The sequence below is a fragment of the Labrus bergylta genome, chromosome 3 (assembly GCF_963930695.1).
Source record: "Labrus bergylta chromosome 3, fLabBer1.1, whole genome shotgun sequence".
Classification (NCBI taxonomy): domain Eukaryota; kingdom Metazoa; phylum Chordata; class Actinopteri; order Labriformes; family Labridae; genus Labrus; species Labrus bergylta.
In genome coordinates this window covers 12,313,945-12,332,967 of record NC_089197.1, presented here as the reverse complement: position 1 = coordinate 12,332,967, position 19,023 = coordinate 12,313,945, and the positions used below count along the sequence as shown (strand labels likewise).

The following is a 19,023-nucleotide window of genomic DNA, read 5'->3' as shown; positions in this document are numbered from 1 at the left end:
ATCAAATCTCCAGCTTGTTCATAAAAAAAAAAAAAAAAAAAAAAAAAAGCTGCAGCACTGTGGGGTTTAAGGTAGCACTCTGGAGAACGAAGGTTAAAAAAAAAAAACACCCAAAACTTGATATGACAAATCCTTGAAATGCTTACCTTTCCCAAAGCCTTAACAAATCTGTAATCCTCTGCTGCCCCAGATTGTCTGTGTGTGACAGCAAACCTAATCAACATTTTGACCAAACATACCTGTGTGTGCACTGCAGGCATACGCACAGAGCAACAAACCTTTTCATATTGTAAATATTGATTTTGTAGTCTATACTTTCTGCCCTCAGTTTGAAACCTATGAAACCAAATGAGCCTTTCTCTTTTAAGCACATTACATGCAACAAATACAGTTGTTTTTTTTTTACAATAGCTGTAAGGCAATAGCATCCAAAGCAGATGATTTTCCTCTGGGTTCAGAAGAAACTTAACACGGAGGAATATGTGTAATTAGCAATACAATCTTCACGTCTACAATGGAGTAACACAATAAAGCCGCACATACTGTCGGATTAATGCAGCCAATTAGGAAGAGGGGATACAGTGGAGGGTGCAAAGACTCAGGTTGCCATCCGTCAATAGAGGGACATTATGTAACTGCTTCATGGAAACCGCAAGCTGGTTTAAACTTACACCGGGGCTGTAATCCCGAGAGGGCTTTATGAAGCGCTCTCGTCAGACTGGGCTGTGAACATTTTGTTTACGTGGAAAATTGGAGGTTACAAACAGTCGGTGTCAATTACAAAATGGCCTGGAGCAGGTAAGATATTAGCCTGAAGCAGGTAATTGGTCACTGAAAGGGCAAGTTGTCCTGCTGACTGTTTGTTACACAGCACATTTGTAGCTTAGAGAAATCATACAGGTGCAGACTTATGGCTAATTTTCTTCAAACAATACATCCTTTCCAAAGGGGTTTACAAAAGGAGGCTTCTTGGTTCAACTAACTACTTTTGATATTGCCAGTGGAAGTGACAGCTGTCTCTGGATGATACTATCAGCTACTTCTAACTTTATAATTCAGGCAAAGTTACTGTATCTACGTGTCATAAGAAATCCCTGTCTCAGAATGACTTTGAATGTTTGTGGCTGATTAGTTTAATTGTGCAGTTGGACAAGGAAGAAAAAAGTAAAACCTTGGGCGCCAGTGGCTGAGTGGTTAGTTTGCACGCCCCTATGTACAAAGGCTATAATACCAAAAGCCATGTCACCCATGTCATTCCCCACCCTCTCTCTCTCCTTGATTATCGACTCTATCCACCGACCCGTCTCTAGATAATGACATAAAAAGTCAAACCTGACCAATGTTTCATTCTAAGATGAATATTTTTGCAATACAGAGCTTCCAGTTTCTGCTTTGACTAACATATTACTATTTGAGTTACTGTTGTCCTAAACCCAGAAATAATGGGAAGCATTTAGGTTCACTCAGGTCTGTATCTTTATATTTCCTATATATCTTATATTCTCTACCTCATAATCATCTGAGCATGAATTTAGAGGCCCTTTCAAATGTACAGTTAAGTCTGTTTCTAAAAGCTAAAGGTACTGATAGTTGCTGAACAGAATCGTATCATTCAACCTGCAGTAAGTGTGATTCGCCTTTGTTCTTTTGCGACTACAATCTCTTACAATGTTAGTTTATATAAGTGTAATTACCAACTATGATTGAAAAAAATAGAAAAAGCAACCAGGAAGTACAAGAATACTACAGACTGGTTTTCTTAAAGGACGTAATAGTGAAAGCTGTACTTATTGGTCATAAAAGTGCTGCATCTGCTTTCTGTTACTGTGTAACCAGTTAGTCAGACACTCAGACAATTACATTTAATTTTCAAGCATCCAAAAAAGCCACACTTTTTTTAAAGGGCCCATATTATTCTTTTTCTGGTTTTATATGCTCTTTAGTGTGTTTTCCAAGTGTCCTGTGCATGTTTAGGCACATCTATTTGCAAAAATTCAAAGTCTGTGGAAACGCAGATCAAACTTGGCACACGTGGGGACTCTGAACGTGGGCACTTCAGAGCCTTAGAGAGAGAGTAAGAAGCGAGCAGGTGCATGGAGCGGCAGTATGAAAACAGACACTTTTTTCGAACTTTAGCTATTGTGAACATACTTTAGTAGGTACATAGATTAAATATACAAACCCCAAAAAGGGCATAATATGGGCTCTTTAAAACATCCCTGATAGTTCTGCTGTGTTGTTTTTGGTTTGGCAAAGGGTATCCAAATCATTATCCAAACTCTTACTGACAGAGGGTTTTTGCAGTTTGTCTACTGACCCAACTGACCCAGATCAGACCCTGTTTTGTTTCCCTTACAACTCGATGCCTTTGGCTCACTTTTCTCCCCAGCTTTCTTCGACTAATAGTCTTTGACAGCAAGTCATCAATAATCACAGTCGAGTGAAACTTCAGGGGTTAAAACTGACCTTTCAGTCAGATCCCCTTTGAACCATGTGTTGATGGTTTAAGACTAGGGCTTGTTTTTTTAGACGACAATTAAAGTAAAAAAACTCACCCCATGATGACACCAGCTGGGATAGTATATCGTGTGTGTTGGCAGCGCAGCTAGCTGACAAGCTTTTATCAGGCCTGATTAATGGATTGGCAAGACAAGACGAAGACATTCCAGCCTCATGAACTTCCACTGTGTTTCTCTTTTTTGTTTTCTTTTCAAGTTGCTTTGATTACTTCCAAGAAAAAGATTTTATCAGAGAGGCATGATGGCCAGTACATGAAATCAATAATTTATAGTACAAACATGTGCAATTCTTTTTTTAACAAGGAGGTTTTATTATGTTGTTCCAGGCCGTGCAATTTTGCCTGATTTATAATTTTCCTCTAATTCATGATATTTATAAAAAATAGCCTCGTTTGATGGGAAAAATGTAAGAGCTCAGTGAACTTTCCAGGTCACATTTTTAACATGTACCTATTTATTTACTGCACACATCTTGTGCCAATGAAATGTTTCAGTCTCACACATTCCGTCATTGATTTCTATTCTTATGGTATTTAAGATTGGAGCTCAGGGCTGTTTGGAGGCATGTAAACATTGTTTCCTCGACATCTCCCTCTTGCTCCTTTTAGAGTGGCCTCTTGTGGAGATGCCATTGTGCACGTACATTAAAGAAACAATGAAAATCTGCAGCTAAAAATGTTCACTTGCCTGAAGAAAGGGCCTCCAGGTGTTTGTTAGGGTGGTGGTGTCACATACTGCAGAGATTTTGACCTCTATGGAGCCATGTTTTCATGTGTGGGTGTATTTTCCACATGCATGAAGTGCACATGCAAGCAAGTGATAGAATATATGTTCCTATCAAAAGGTGAAAAAGTACAAATGCATCAGATATGAAGAAGACTTAAAGATAGCAAACATTTTGTTACTGAAGCTTTGAAATGATGGGGAACAAATGATGAGGAAGGACGTTTTAACACATTTTGGTCACAGCCTTGGTTACTATGAAAATACTTGTGTTGTTGCACAGAGCCTTCAGAATTCAGCGTGAACACTCAGAAGTCTAATTTAAACCACCGAGGTTGCACACGATGCATTATGAGCACAACAATAGCCAGATGGCATTACACTTTCAATTCTCATCTCTGGAAATAGAATCATATATTTGATCACTTCTGATACCTGCTGCATGTGTATCACGTTCTACTACTGCATTACTGGATGACACATTCAGTTGCCTGTTCGTAAAGTACAACTCGTGGAAACTACTGCATTAATGTCTTTGTCACCTTTGTCTAACTGACATGCCATAAATCTCAGGGATTGGATAGAGCGTCTTCGATTTGAATTGATTCACTTAACCAAGCTTCACCAATTTAACCCAATGTTGCTGCACAGAGAGTTTATAGCTATTGCTAATTTCCAACTCTTGTCCCTAGTTTGGCCTTGAAGTGTTACATATACAACATTTGATCCCATAAAACCACATAACACTATATATGTAACATCATTATGACAGTACAACATTCAATGTAAATTACTAATTTAAGACACAACAATTTCAAAGTGGGTGCAGCTCTGGTTTGCTTTAGGCCAGCATTATGCCTTTTTGTAAAACATTTGAAATCTGAGATTGCTGGTAATTTGTTGTTTACAGCCTTTGATGGATGATGTATAGATGCAAACAAAGGTAAACATTAGGACTGGGTATTTTCCACAACCCTGCGATACGAGAGGCCACGATAAGATACATATAGTGATTGTCCTACTCAGAAATCTGTTCTTTAATGTTGAGAATAAAAGCAGAGGCATAAGGACCCTACAACTTGAAACTCAATTCTGGTCATCAGAGATCCTAGACTAGAGATACATAAGTATGTTAATCCCAGAGCTATGGCTAAGGTGTTATTGTGAACTGCACCATAGCTCAATTGCCTTTCAAAACAGTCATAACAGCTTTGCAGCGGTTGATTCTGTAACATCTGCTTCGATACATGTATTTGAAAGGAGCACATGACCATATATTGCCAATATCGATTTTTTTTTAGCACAGCCCTAGAAAACGTGTTGAATTTCTGTTTACATAAAAATAAGCTTGACATGAAGGCCATCACAAAGGTCATGATGTTAATTTGTTGTTGCTTTCTTCCTTATGTGCTGATACCACTTGAAGGTAGCGCTAAAGTCTGTAGTTTGTGTTGCTTTTTAATTATAAATAATGAACTAATAAAGCTTCATGAAGGATTTACTGCAGGAGTGTCGCATTAGACTGCGTAAGTTGGAGCTAATATAAAAGGGTCTAAAGGGATTGATGTGATGCTACAGCCATAACTGTGTACTATAAAGTAGTCATAGCTCCTCTGCATTGGTTGTGTTTTCTCTTATTCTTTTGGGGAGTTAACTCGGGGCACTTTAGTCCAAACTCATGCAGTTTGGGTGAACTGAAAACTCCAAATTCCTCCCAGGAGTAATAAATAATTCTAAATGTGTCGCTCTGTCTTTATTTCAGCTCCGTGAATTACTGGCATCCTGTCCAGACTGTCCCCTGCCTCTCTCTCCCCCCCCCCCCCCCCAAGTGAATGCTGGGATGTGCTCCAGCCCCCTGTGACCCTGAGCAGGTTTCAGCCGATCTAGAAGACGGATGGATGTCTTGGCTGCAGGTAGGAGTCATTTTTTTTGAGGAGCTCAATGAGCCATTTGTCAACAGGGTCAGTCGTGACTTTGACCTGTGGTTGTCAGCACAATTTGGCTTCTGTTATGCAGAGCAGGTTGTTTCAATCTGGAAGTGTCTGCTGTCACATAAAATGTGGGCCGTGAGGAGCATAATTCAATGAGACGTTTGTAAATGTAGATGCCGGTGTGATAACCACGATGGAAAAAGCCAAATAAAGGCCTGTTACTTTTAATCTCCAGTTTGAAGAGCTCCGATTACCTCTGAGACATTTGAGCTCAGGAGATTTACTGTCTTTTAGTGGTTGAGCCTTTAGTCAGATTTTGGTCATTACAGCTGTGAGTGTGTGAACTGTGTGGTACATGACATACAGGTGCACGCACTTCTGCAAAACTGAAAATAATGCAGTGAAGGTGGTTTTTACATTTCAGTATTTTAGAGCGTTTTACTCTTCATTTATAAACATCATCGTGAATTAAAAGCTTCCCTAGGATCTCAACCCTGTAGACACCAGATCACTGCACAGACGCTGCACATTATGGATGAAATAGTCCCATATTTTGATATCATTGTTACTCTACCTCCATTAAAAACCCACTGTTAAACAAATGTTCCCTAATTGTACTCCAGGAAGGCACTTCTTGGATGCTTTGGCCCAGCCAGGATAGTAAAAGCTAAATGATCCCGCCAGGACGATCCCACCATAAAACCAACAGTATGTTCCATGATGCTCGGCCAGGTTAGGCTCCTCTTGAGCCTCTGAGCACACAATCCCACAACACAATTATTTAAAAACCCTGCAAACCAGCCAGTGTCTTTATAAACAGAAAATGACTCTCCTACAGGTTTGTAAAAAAATCTGTTAATTTAAATAAAACGTTTAACATTCAAGATATCAGACTGACTTTGTTGAGATGCTGCGATGCTATTTCACATATACAGTGAGTAAAAAATGTTCACTACTTCAAATATTCAAAAGTCAAACCAGCAGCTGTACACACTTCATGAGTCGCCATGACAGACAGAATGATTATCGTTGCCGTGGAAACACCGGAGGCTACGTAAAAGACCCCTACATAAGAAAGCTATACTGAATGTGCTTCTTTGATAAAAAAAACTTTAATGTGAATTATACTTGGACACATCGTCGGTAAACATATTCTCTTCCTCAGGTCTGTTTCACCCGTTCTTCTTTATTACATTAGGCGGAGTAGTATTGATTGAGAGCCCCCTGGTGGCGGAATCTACATATTGTATCTTTAATAACAACATCTTTGAATTCATGTATTCAAGTCATTGCCTTGTGTGTTTTAAATTTTGCTACACATCTAATTCATTCCTTGTCCCTTCTGGGCACACATTGTAGTTTATCCTTTGTACCTTTAATGACCTCTGTTGTTGTGGTATATTTGATGGTTTAAATTGTGGAATGTGACTGTTCAGCATTGCCATTTTGTCCTGGAGATAATTAATTTGAAATGACTTCTTGGTGAAATAGATTGATAATAATATTACATTGGGGCAGTGGCTATGTCTCTGAGACTGCGTGTTAAATTTGGATAAAAACTGCTGAAGCAACGTCCTAATCTGACATCAATCTATGCACACTCTTAATGTAGATACTGCAAAATCTATCTACCTCATGTGAATTAACCCATCTGTTACACAATTAAGTATTAAGTCTTTGCTTCTTTTGCATTTATTGTTGATATTTAATGTCATACTTTTTGTTCATGGAGAGCACAGTTCACCAAAGTCAAATTCCTTGTGTGTGTAAGCACCTGGTCAATAAAGCTGATTTGGACTCTGATAAAAGTATTTTTGCTTCTGACAAGTTGTCCACTTTTCCCGGTAAAAAAATCCAGCTCTGGTTCTGTGCTGTGTACAAATTTAAAAACCTGACTCACTATGGTTCACCTAGGTTTTTTTTTCTGTTTACTGGAGTGTAGCACTGTAAATACAAACATTTGTCAATGAGCGGTTCATCTCCAGTTTAGCATAAAAATCTGGATACTCAGAACCTCTATAAGCTTCCACTTTTATTACAAGCCAATCTGTTAGTTTGAATAAATGTATTGATTAATAAATATGTCAGATCTCAGATCTCAGAAATATTGACACAACACATTACTCACTCCTGTAACCTAAATCTATAATAGTTCACTTCGTGTGACCAACAGGCAAAAAATAACGTCAAGTCTTTTTGTAAAGATTGTTCAAAATAAGAGAAAGCATCAAATCACCACAATAGAGAAGCTACAAGCTGTCAATATGAAGTGTCTTTAACGGATAAATGTCTCTGATTGTTCAGCAGAACTGCAGATTAACTTTCTGTTGATCAGCTCGACTCACATGTGCTCCGTTCTTCATCATTACATAACCCAGTCTAACATTACAAACCACACGCTCACTTTCTTCCCACCTCTCCTCTTTGTCCTTTGACAAGCATGGAATATACTTTTAAAAAAAAAAAAAAAACATAAATAACCCTCCATTTGTCACATCACATGGCCCGGCCATATGGTCTAAATCTGCACTACAAAGACACGCCGTGCACGTGACGACAGGACGCTCCCAACAGTCAAACCATTCAGCTCGGTCCTGCAGTGGCTCAGGATGATTTCACCCTCAGCTAAGCAGCTACAGGCCTAAGAATATGCCTGACCCACACACTTTGCTTCGAAAAACGTTTTGGATTGCACCTCTTGCAATAAGCCACATTATGTAAGTGCTAAGTGTGAGGTATCAAGAGGAGCTGGCTCGGGGCCATGACGCTGCTGTGTGTGTGTTTGGTGGTGGGTGCAGGTGTTGAAAATATCTTGCATGAATAGTTCTTGTGAGGATACAAACACACAGAGAAGGAGATGATTATGCTCTGATGCAGTGACGACGTGCTGAGGAATGCTGAAGAGCACTGATGAGTGAGTGACGGTGTGTGTGTATCCACTGTATGAATGCAAATGTCTAAATGATCGAGACAAATACAGAGGCCTCCAAACACTGCAGAATACCTCAAAACTACATCTTGCTGTTTACATTTTTCAAAAGAAGGAGAAGAAAAATATTTTGCACGTGTATTTTATAAGGCAGATGGAGAGAAACATGTCCATCAAAAACTGAAGGCAACAACTTTGATGTTTTCATCTTAACTCTTCCAGAATTAGACTCAGGTTCAAGGACACAGAGTTCAAAATGACCCAAACATCAAATGAACAATATATTATTTCTACTGCCAGAAGTCTCTTGATCAAGAAATGACAAAGACGTGCAGTTTAATGATGTCAAGACGTATCATATGTAGAGTTGTTGTCGTCATTGTTACACATTTGAGGGTAGGTATCACATAGAGGTAGGGGAATTGATAAAACCGCCTCAACCTCAGAACCTTCATGCCACTAAAGACTTCACTTATCATATTTCAGCAGCAGTAAGGATTTCATCAGGTGAATAAAGCTCAACAGTTGTGGATAAATATCTTTCTGACATGACTCATGCACGTTGGACATTTTGAAGGTTTAGCAGCAATAAGGCGTCTCTGACTTCACTAAAGAGTCTATAATCTCTGTTTGTGCACTGGAGGCTTCACATCTCCACACATGTGTAAGGTTCATGTTGGACTAATATTCACCCGCTAACAAGTTAAGATGACACTGAGATGAACATGCTGCTCTTTACTGCACATGTTTAACTGAGATTTGAGGTGAAGACAAACTTTCCCCCCTTCAGCATCCAAGATGTCAAACTCTGCACACATCATTCCTCAAAGTTAAGCTCAAATATCCAGCTGTAGGAACAACATCGGAAGTAGCTTCATGAATGAGCTGCTTTGTAGCTTAATTAAAAGATCATAGCATCATTTGAAGTCAACATAGTCATAGTTTAGATAAATAAAGTAAACTATATCCTGTAGCTTACAGTGTCCTCATACTACACCTGCTGCTGAGGTTGAGACTCAATAAGACAAATCATCATGTGAAGTGAATGCAGTTGAGACTGTAGGAAAGCAATGAGGAAACAGTACATGAACTGTAAAGTTATTAAGAATCTACTACTTCAAAAATATATCACAAGGCTGCTGCACTCAAACATTTCAGGTACTCCATTGTAAAGCTTTGTGCTAATTCTACCACTCAATTAGTTAATTACAGATATTATTTTTGAGAATGTATTTGTCGATTTTGTTTTATTTTTTAATGTATTGCTGACTGTGCCAATCAGGTTGAGCAGGCGAAACATTAACTAAGGACATGCCAACTGAAATTTGCACAATACTGTATCTGGCCAGCGTCCATCCACAGTATTTAATGCACTATTACGCACAGGTCATCATGCGTCATTGTGTTGTTTAGGGGACAGCCAATCATATACTGAGATGTTATTTAACAGGTTTTATGTATAAATTTTAAACTAGTGAGTGTTTTTTTTTTGTGTGTGTGTGTATCATGACTCAGAAATTCTTCCATATTTTTAGGAGCTTTATTTTCTCAGTCTGTGACACTGCGAGTTGTTTTCATCATCACTGCATAAGAATCACTGTCATACACACTCAAACTGCAGGCTACATACCTTGGAAGACATCCACATCCCGATCATCCTCTGAGCTCGCAGATAATCATAGTCCTCTTGAGGGAAAAAAGAATATTTGTGCACGAAGTCCAGCGGACAGAAGAGGAAGTTGCTCAATAACTCCCCTCTGAGGAGTTTCCTAAACAGAGTCGTTTTTGCTATAGCTTTCCATCCACGTCCGTGTAAAGGGATATTGTCTCTTTGAGGTTTTTTTTTTTTTAATTAAGCTGGGGAAACTTTTGTCGCCAAGACCCCCCCTAGCCTGTCCATAGGAAACCTGGCGAGGCGAGTCATTTCTCCAGCCGTATTGAACTGAATGATTCCTGTGCTTAGCTCTCATGGTGGCTCGACAACACAAGGCTTTTCTTGGCCTGCTGTGGAAAAGCATGTTTGTGTGGATGTCATAGAAATAAGTCTAGCCCTACTTTATTTGATGACTTCTAAATGCTATTTTTTTGTTTATATCACATTAAGAGTTGGAGGAGTAACAAAAGCTTTATTTATCTGTCTTTGACTTTTTCCTTTACTGGAGTCCAATTTTTATTGGCAACATGAAAGAGGTTGTTCAAAACCTTAGTTTGCTCTCTGTGAGGAAGTAACTCAAACATTCTTCAGCTAAGGTCAGAAGAGGACTCAATTATTGCCATTTGCATGGCCTACAGTTTCTGTCTCTAAAATAAAAATCAGCCTAAACCAGCGTAGATTCTACATTAGTGCAAACAAAATAACTTTATTGCATATCAGCAAAACGATCATTCCTACCCTTTCTGTTACTGACAGATGAAACCCATAAAGTGCAAATGCATAGCCTGTCTCAATTTCGATTTGATGTCAGATTTGGAAGCCCGAAAAGGTTACATGACTTAACTTATCAACCCATTTGGCGAATATTTGTCTTAATTGCTCATCAGCGTGGAGAGGATTTGAGAGAAACTTTTGCTCTGAGATGTAGAGAATGAAATATCCTAAACCTGTCAATTAGTGATTTATGAGTGTGTGTGTGTGTGTGTGTGTGTGTGTGTGTGTGTGTGTGTGTGTGTGTGTGTGTGTGTGTGTGTGTGTGTGTGTGTGTGTGTTTATGTGTGCGTAAAACTTGTGTTAGGGGGACCACCTGCTCGTACAGTCTCTTTATAGGGCATATTTCACTTAAAAAGATACTCTATTTGTTGTCACACGTCAGTCTGAATGGATTTAGAGTTAGTACTGTTTCTCCGGCCTATGTCTGTGCCATTTCCTTTACTCGGGCTTTTGTCCAGCCCGCACAACGACTCCGTCACCCCCTCCTCCATCTCCATATACTCCGCTTTATCACCCAGCGAGGAGCCAGAGGGCGAACCTTTGAATTTCCTTAAAAAGTCCGGGAAGTAGGGGCAGCCCGGGGGCATGCTCTCCACCACCGGCGCCTGGTCCTCATTATTATCCGTCTCCCTGTGGTAAAAGTAGTTAAAGTTGGACACTATGACCGGCACCGGCAGAGCGATGGTTAACACGCCCGCTATTGCGCACAGGGAGCCCACTATCTTCCCCCCGACCGTGATGGGCTTCATGTCACCGTAACCCACCGTGGTCATGGTCACCACAGCCCACCAGAACGCGTCCGGGATGCTCGTGAACTGAGACGTGGGCTCGTCCGCCTCTGCGAAGTAGACCGCGCTGGAGAAGAGGATGACTCCGATGACGAGGAAGAAAATGAGGAGGGCCAGCTCCCTCATGCTGGCGCGCAGGGTATGACCCAGGATCTGCAGCCCCTTGGAGTGCCTGGAAAGTTTGAAGATGCGAAACACCCTGACGAGGCGGATTATTCTCAGGATGGCAAAACTCATCGCCTGCTGCCCGTTTTCTTGGTGCTGCGCCAGGTCCGTGCCGAGAGTTATGAAGTAAGGCAAAATGGATACAATGTCTATAGTGTTCATAATGTTTTTAAAGAAAGCAGGCTTGCTCGGGCTCGCAAAGAAGCGGACTATAATCTCAAAGGAGAACCAGATGATGCAAACTGTTTCCACTATGAAAAACGGGTCGTTGAAAGGAGTAAATCCGTGATCAGGCTGAGTGGAGTTGACTCGTGGCTGTAGATACTCTTTTTCATCCCTGAACTCCGGCAGCGTCTCCAGGCAGAAAATGACAATAGAAATGACTATAACCAGCACAGACACCACCGCAATCCCCCGGGCAGGGCTGGAACTCTCCGGATACTCGAACAGCAGCCAAATTTGGCGCTTGAACTCGTCCTCCGGTAGAGGCTTTTCCTCCTCTTTCACAAAACCCTCATCCTCCCGGAACTTTAATATCGCCTCCTCCCCGAGTTCATAAAACTTCACCTCCTCGGAGAAGATGTCAAACGGGACGTTGGCGGGTCTTTTTAATCGCCCCCCTGACTGGTAATAATAAAGAATGGCGTCAAAACTCGGTCTGTTCCGGTCGAAGAAGTATTCGTTCCTCAGCGGGTCAAAGTACCTGATTCTCTTGTCGGGGTCTCCCAGGAGCGTGTCCGGGAACTGAGTGAGAGTTTTGAGCCTGGTTTCAAACTTCAGCCCGGACACGTTGATGACAACTCTCTCACAGCAGCCGCTCTCGCTGTAAACGTTTTCGTATCCGGACTGAGGGCGCCTGTCAGTGAGCGACACCGTCTCATCATCCATGTTACACAGAAAACTCGACCTCTTACTTTCCCGGCCCCCCTCCTCCTCCTCCTCCTCCTCCTCCTCCTCCTCTTCCTCGGCTCCCTCGGCCTCTTCTTCCTCTATCATCATGTCCTCCTCGGATCCGAGCAGCGCCAGCTCCGACTGGCGCAGGTCCCTTCCGAGAGTCTGCGTCCGGCTGCGTCTCCAGCGTCCGACGCCGCGCTGCTTTTTACGCTCTCTGAGAACTCTCTGTTGCTGCTCGGGCTCCTGCTGGTGCTGCGAGGAGGAGGAGGAGGAGGAGGAGGAGGAGGAGGAGGAGGGGCGCGAGGCGGTACCGCTGCTGCTGCTGATGTTGGCGTTCGTGGAGGAGGAGGCGGCGCGAGACTGATGCTGGCGGTTGTTAAGGAGATGAGCGCTCGAGGAGGAGGAGGAGGAGGAGGAGGAGGACCCCCCAACGCCGCCGCCACTTCCACCTCCGCTGCCACCACCACCTCCTCCTCCTTCCTCCTCACCTCCTCCTCCTCCTTCGGTTGCGGCCGCAGCAACCGCCGCTTTCGACTGGGCTACCTGGCGCTCCCTCTCGCGCTCCCTCTCCCGCGCGCGAGCTTGGGCATACCCGTAAGGCAGGTGGCTATTGCACCCGTCAGCGCCCACCATGGCAAACTCCATCTTTAAAGTCAATGAGCGGCTCGATCTGTGAGCGCTACAGTGACCGCCTCAGGGCGAAGTGGAAGCAGGCCAGAGGAGAAAAGTTGCAGCTCAAAAAAGCGCGTAGAGAGAGAAAATGAGGCATCTACCGGTTCCACCAATCAGTAGCGAATATGAGACTGTCACGAAAACAAACACACCTCGTTCAGGTCCACGAGTGCAGCCCATGTGGCTACTTACATGGTAGGAGATATGTTCCCTTTTTAGGCACAGGCCCTGGAATTTTTTTTATGACATCATTACCATAACCAAAAATCCGTGTGGCCCGGTGGCATAGCCTGTTACGCAGACGCTCTGTGGCAAAACTTGCAGCGCCCGTTTTATTTGCTCAGCATCATAAATCACCGAGTCAACAAGCGACACCAAAACAGTCTCTCCTCCTCGCTTCCTCCGGTGCCCATCAGGTGGTTAAACCCTCCACGAGCGCGGCTTGCGCCCAAATGCGTTTTTTGATCCTCTGTGGTCACTCCTGGTTGCCATTTTATGCGATGAGATAAGAAGAAAAAAAAAACAACTGGATCTTTTCTCTGTTGAATTATAGAGCTCCGTTGAATCTGATCGACTTTATTATTCCTTTGACGCTCCGGGGAGCTGCGAGGAGAAGAGAGGAGAAAACAGCAGTAGGTTTTAGCCAAAAGAGAAATCAAAGAAATACAGTGATGTGTTCACATTGTCCGTTGTCTTGGCGACTGCATAGTGAGGATACTACTCGTTGTTTTGCATTATGAGGGCGGTAAAACTTAATTCTGCACAGTGTTATCATTATTAGTATCGTTGCTGTTGTTGTTATTATTATTGTTAGAGTGTGTACATGCTGATTACGGAAATGATTGCATGGAAGGCATCTCTGTTTAGAAAAGCGATTACGCACTAGATTTTGCACATGAGAACAGCCTCTCTGTATATTAATATGTATACTTACATGTCTGAAGGGGCCAAACGAGATCGCCTCAGCCCCCCTACAAACAAATTTGCTGGAGGTGGAGGATGAGGATGAGGAGGAGGAGGTAGGCTAGGTGAGGATGCAGTTCTTCGCTGTTGCCCAAATTCCCGTCTTTGATTTTGGAAGGGAATATCACAAATCCCCACAGTGGTATCCAAGCAGCGAGTATATCATCCACAACATGCATCCGTGCTCTGACGCACTCTGAGGAGGACACTTTTTTTTTTTTTTTTTGGCTGCGTCTCGACGTCTTGTGTCTCAATTCAACAGGATCTATCGCCACTTCAGCCCCCGTTTCTGCTGCATCGCTCCTGTAACACTGGCAGCAATAATCATTAAGGAGGGAGAAAAGGGAGCAGGTGTGGAGTTGGAATCGATGGCAGCTCCGCGCGATCGTGAATATGAAAAAAAAAAAAGAAAAAAAAGAAAAAAAGATGCGAGGGTGGGTAAAAGTTTACCGTCACGCAGTCGAGAGGAAAAGGCCCCCTGGTTGAGTCTGTGCATCACACATCTGTCTGCCTGCCGCTGTAGCCCTACCTATTCTCCGGTATCCTTTCCATTGTGTGTGTGTGTGTGTGTGTGTGTGTGTGTGTGTGTGTGTGTGTGTGTGTGTGTGTGTGTGTGTTTGTGTGTGTGCGCGCGCGTGTTACTGTGTGTGTGTGTGTGTGTGTGTGTGTGTGTGTGTGTGATAATGGAGAGGCTCGGTGAGAAAGTCGTTCCTGTACTGCAGCGCGTGCAAGCGGTGCTCGGTCCTCCCCCAGTGGCCGCAGACGGTCACTGCGCACCGTGCTGCAGTCTCACATCCGAGTCTCCTCTGCCCTTCATCAGCACTCCTGGGGGGGGGCAACCAACCTAGGGGGGGGAGTCATTTTCCCCCAAAAAAAGTAACGCACTACTCTCCATTCATAATACAGTGACGTTGCTAGTTGTCATTCTTTGGGAGGAGAGTGTGAAAACATTGCTTTACTTTACATTTTCAGTCTAATTAAAACAATTCTGTTCTGTTTTACCCTGAGAAAATATCTTACAGAGTTTAGTTTTAGTCTTAGTTTAGCTCAGTAGTCATTATTGAAATCTTTCTCTTTCTGTATTTTTTCTTTGTACAAAGTACCCCACTTGCCCAGGAAATACATTCATAGATTTTTGGAGTTTATCTTTGAAATATGTGAATTTAAAGCATTCGAGGAACTTAATTTGCATTTTTTCGCACATTTTTTTGCAACTTGCAAATAGCAGGACTGTCCATTTATTTAAGTTTGTAGATTTATGTTTACCAAACGTTACATGAGTTGTATTTATCTGCCTATTGCTTGTGAGGGAACAGGAAAGAAAGAAGTCCTCTCCCTTTAATATTTGAGCAACAAAGAGACGACACATACCGTTTTAGAAGGGTAGATATTTATTTGCTCAATATCTTTTTCCAAAGTAACAGAACAGTTCAGTCATCAGAAATCACAGAATCCCAGAGACTTTGGTGACTCAGCGGATGTGAAATCAGCAGCTTCTTGCACAAGTATTGAGCTCTAAATTTACATTTACTTCACAATCAAACTTCCTCACTGCTTTCATATGAAAGATGTAAACATTCCAGCACAAACATCACTTGAGTCATGGATGAAAGCAAATCAATGTGTAAGTCTTTCAGGTATACAAACTATGGCACTAGAAACTAACAGAGCATTAAAGAACAACATTAGAACAAGCATTAAAGGCTTTTTGGAAAAGTTTTTTTTTTCTTTTGCTAGAGGCATAGAAACACTCCTCTGTTTTGTTGCAGAGAAACATTAATACAATAAAGCAAAGGAAATCCAATTATTCTGATGTTTTTCTGTTGAAGGCACAAACTTTGATCCTACTCAGGAGAAGAGAAGGTTTCAGAGACACAGAGACACCTCCTGACCTGATTTAGAGATCTGACTTGACAAACTACGACATGCACAACGTTATCTTTTTTTTGAACTAAAGTGCTAAATATTGAATCTGTTCTTAACTAAACAAATACCAAATGTTCTGAGGTGTGATTCACGGAGGCAGCAAAGACTTGTAAGACACATAAGGGACTCAATAAGGGAATCTTCAATTCAACTGAACTCTTTTTTTCTCTTTCCTCTCACCCTCATTGAACTTCATCTGACCTGTCATCTCTTTGAGAGTGACAAACATCTATCCACACATCAAACTAAATTCACAGTTCTTAGTCCCATTGAACCTTTATTTTACAGTTTGTCTTGTATTCAGAGGAAGTTTCAAAGGTTTGCAGGTTTTAATATTTAAGCCAATCTTTATTCAGGACAAACTTTTAAATGAAAGTGTAAAATATTCATAAATCTTTTCTCAAAAGACAACAACAAGCCTTTAAGTGGCCGCACACTTGAGCATCCCCCTGCTCAAGTGTCCCTGCCATTATCTGCTCTCTAATAAATCTCCAACAGCAGAAATGTTTTTTGTTTTTACTCCAAGAAGTTCTAGCCAATATGATGAAAAAAGCATTCAGCATGGTTAAGTTACAGCCTTCAATAGTTTCGCAGAAAACCTAATCATATGATCTGTGTATGGTAAACCAATTAGCAAAATGGTTCAATAAAGGCAATTGTCTCATCAAAAACTCAAATTTACTTGTAAAAGAAATTACTCACAGTTCTTTATCTTTTACTAATTTACTCACGTATTATTGTACTTATTTAAGATGTTAAGAGTCAGACAGAAAACAAGCGTCAATATGGAGGCTCCAAGTTACACAACAAGCTGTCGAGCAAAAACCTGTGCTCAGGTATAAATAAGTCAACGGTGCATTAATACTGAAGAAGTGATGAATGCATGACTTTCTTTTAAACTACAATTAACTGTAGACCAGTTACATTATTGAGCATTTAAGTTTTTTTTCCCTGATTGTAGCCGCTTTACCTGCCATTTATACACATGCATATACAGTATAGGATGAAATGATGTTACTCTATAAAAGGAGGATTGTTGTTAACATTGTGAGTTGTAAACAAGCAGCAAAGTTAAAAATAAAGAATTTTCTTCAGGATTAAAAAAACTTCTAGGTGGGTGGGTGTGTGTTTAAGGCTGGGCGGATCTGGCTCATTTGTTAATCGGTTGACAGTCAGCCAGACTGTTGGGGGTTCGATTCCCAGCTCCTGCAGCAACATGTCCGATGTATCCTTGGGCAAGGCACTTAACCCCATTTCATCTGCAGTGTATGCATGATGTGTATGAATGGGATAAGTTTTGTCTGATGTTCACTTTACCTCTGCCATCAGCGTGTGAATGTGTAGGTGTGACATGCAGCGTTAAAGTGCTTTGAGTAGTCAGAAGACCAGAAAAGCTATATACAAGCTCAAGTCCATTTACCATTTACCATAGATAGATAAATAGATGTACTTCTTCCCAAACTGGGTAATTGTGTTGTTACAGCAGCTTAAAAAGCACCAGATAAAATCAGAATAAAAAGTCTTGCATTACAGACACGCTAAGCAGACCTCTTATAGATCTGTCAGTTCAACGTGAAAGTTTCTAAAGTATATTATCATATGTTTCTATATTTGTAGCTTGTTTTTGTAATTTATCCAGGAAAGCAGCTATGTGTCCAGTTGGTCATTCCCTCAGAAGCAAACAGTGCACATATCCTTTAACAACTTCACAGACATTTCAGCACCTGGCGAGGTAACTGTTGAGTCACTGGTATCGATCGGCCTTCCAATTTGCCACCCCAGATTTATTTGGATCATTTTGCCGTTATGGGACGGTAAAAAGTCTTATTCATTGCACCTTTGAAACCTTCTGGATTTAATTTGATTGTGCAGATAATTGATTTTTCTTCAGGTACCACCTCTGGCTGGGTGCTGGGATACACAGCAATCAGCAGCTAAAGCCCATCCGGTCCAGACCATTTAATTCAAACTATCCGTTCGACTCACAAACTCTAATTAGGGCAAGAACGGCCTGTTATTCCAGACCTGAAACCTGATGCAATATTCCTCCAAGGGATCCCAATCCTTCCCTCAGGTGTTATTTTTAATCTCTAGTTGTAATTTTCCTGTAGGAGTTTTGCCTTTGCGGTCTCCTTCTCAAATATATTACACAATCACTGCTTTCATAAGAGGAAATGTGAAGCCAAATGTGAAATCCAACGCAGAGGCTTTTGAAATGATCAGTCCTGCTGACAGTGCAAATATCACTCACAGATTTCTTTGAAGAGCTCGTCTTCACACTCATCCCTTTCTGTCTCTGTGTGCAGCACATTCTCCCCTCAAACGTTTTTTTTTTTTATGTCCGCACAACATGTAGGCAACCAGCCACCCACCACACACACACACACATATACAATACAACACATAACAATCACACACACCTCCTTGCACTTCATTGAGCATCCACCTCAGTCAGCACCAGGGGGAGTTGTGAGGTCAGTAATAATAAGAGGTGATGGACTGAGGATAGAAGGAGGCCTATTACACACAAGTTTAGCTGCACTTTGAACTAAAGCCAGAGCTGCAACACGGCTGCATCTGTTCACTCACTCCTCTTGCATCTTAAGGATATGTGCACTGTGAGCAAATCCAGCTGATGAATGCATTTTTTAATACACAAAAAACAGCAACTTAACATTTCAAATTCAAGAGGCATGCATCTTTAAGCTCATCCTTCAAGCCACAACATGCATTTGATTGCAATTCACATATTTCTTCTTCTTTCATGCAGAGACTTTTAACACAAGAACATAAGAAACCCTTCATTTAAAGTTGTGCTCTTGTCTCATTCTTACAAGAACAACAAAATCTAAAAAAAGCTGATGGAGTTAGAAAAAAGTGAAAGAGACATTTGACACAAAGAATGAGACTTAATAGGGCAACATCAACCTTCAGTTGTCAGTATGATGGAAAGCATCAGTGTGAAGTTTGATTTAGTCAGGTACAGATTCCTGACAACAAGATTTCTTAATGATGCATGGAAAAACCAATAAGCCAAACTTTTGAGTTTATTCAGGTCTGAGCATTACCATAATATGAAGAGTAT

The 19,023-nt window shown here is 41.5% G+C and overlaps 1 protein-coding gene across 1 annotated transcript; it reads right to left on the bottom strand.

Moving 5' to 3' along the window:
- Nucleotides 1-10,721: 10,721 nt before the first annotated feature.
- kcna4 (potassium voltage-gated channel, shaker-related subfamily, member 4) lies at nt 10,722-17,039 on the bottom strand. Its single transcript, XM_065952698.1, has 2 exons — nt 13,984-17,039; nt 10,722-13,652 (listed from the first exon to the last, which is right to left on the bottom strand). Exon 2 carries the CDS (start codon nt 13,020-13,022, stop codon nt 10,902-10,904), a length of 2,121 nt encoding a protein of 706 aa, XP_065808770.1. The 5' UTR covers nt 13,023-13,652; nt 13,984-17,039; the 3' UTR covers nt 10,722-10,901.
- Nucleotides 17,040-19,023: the final 1,984 nt, after the last annotated feature.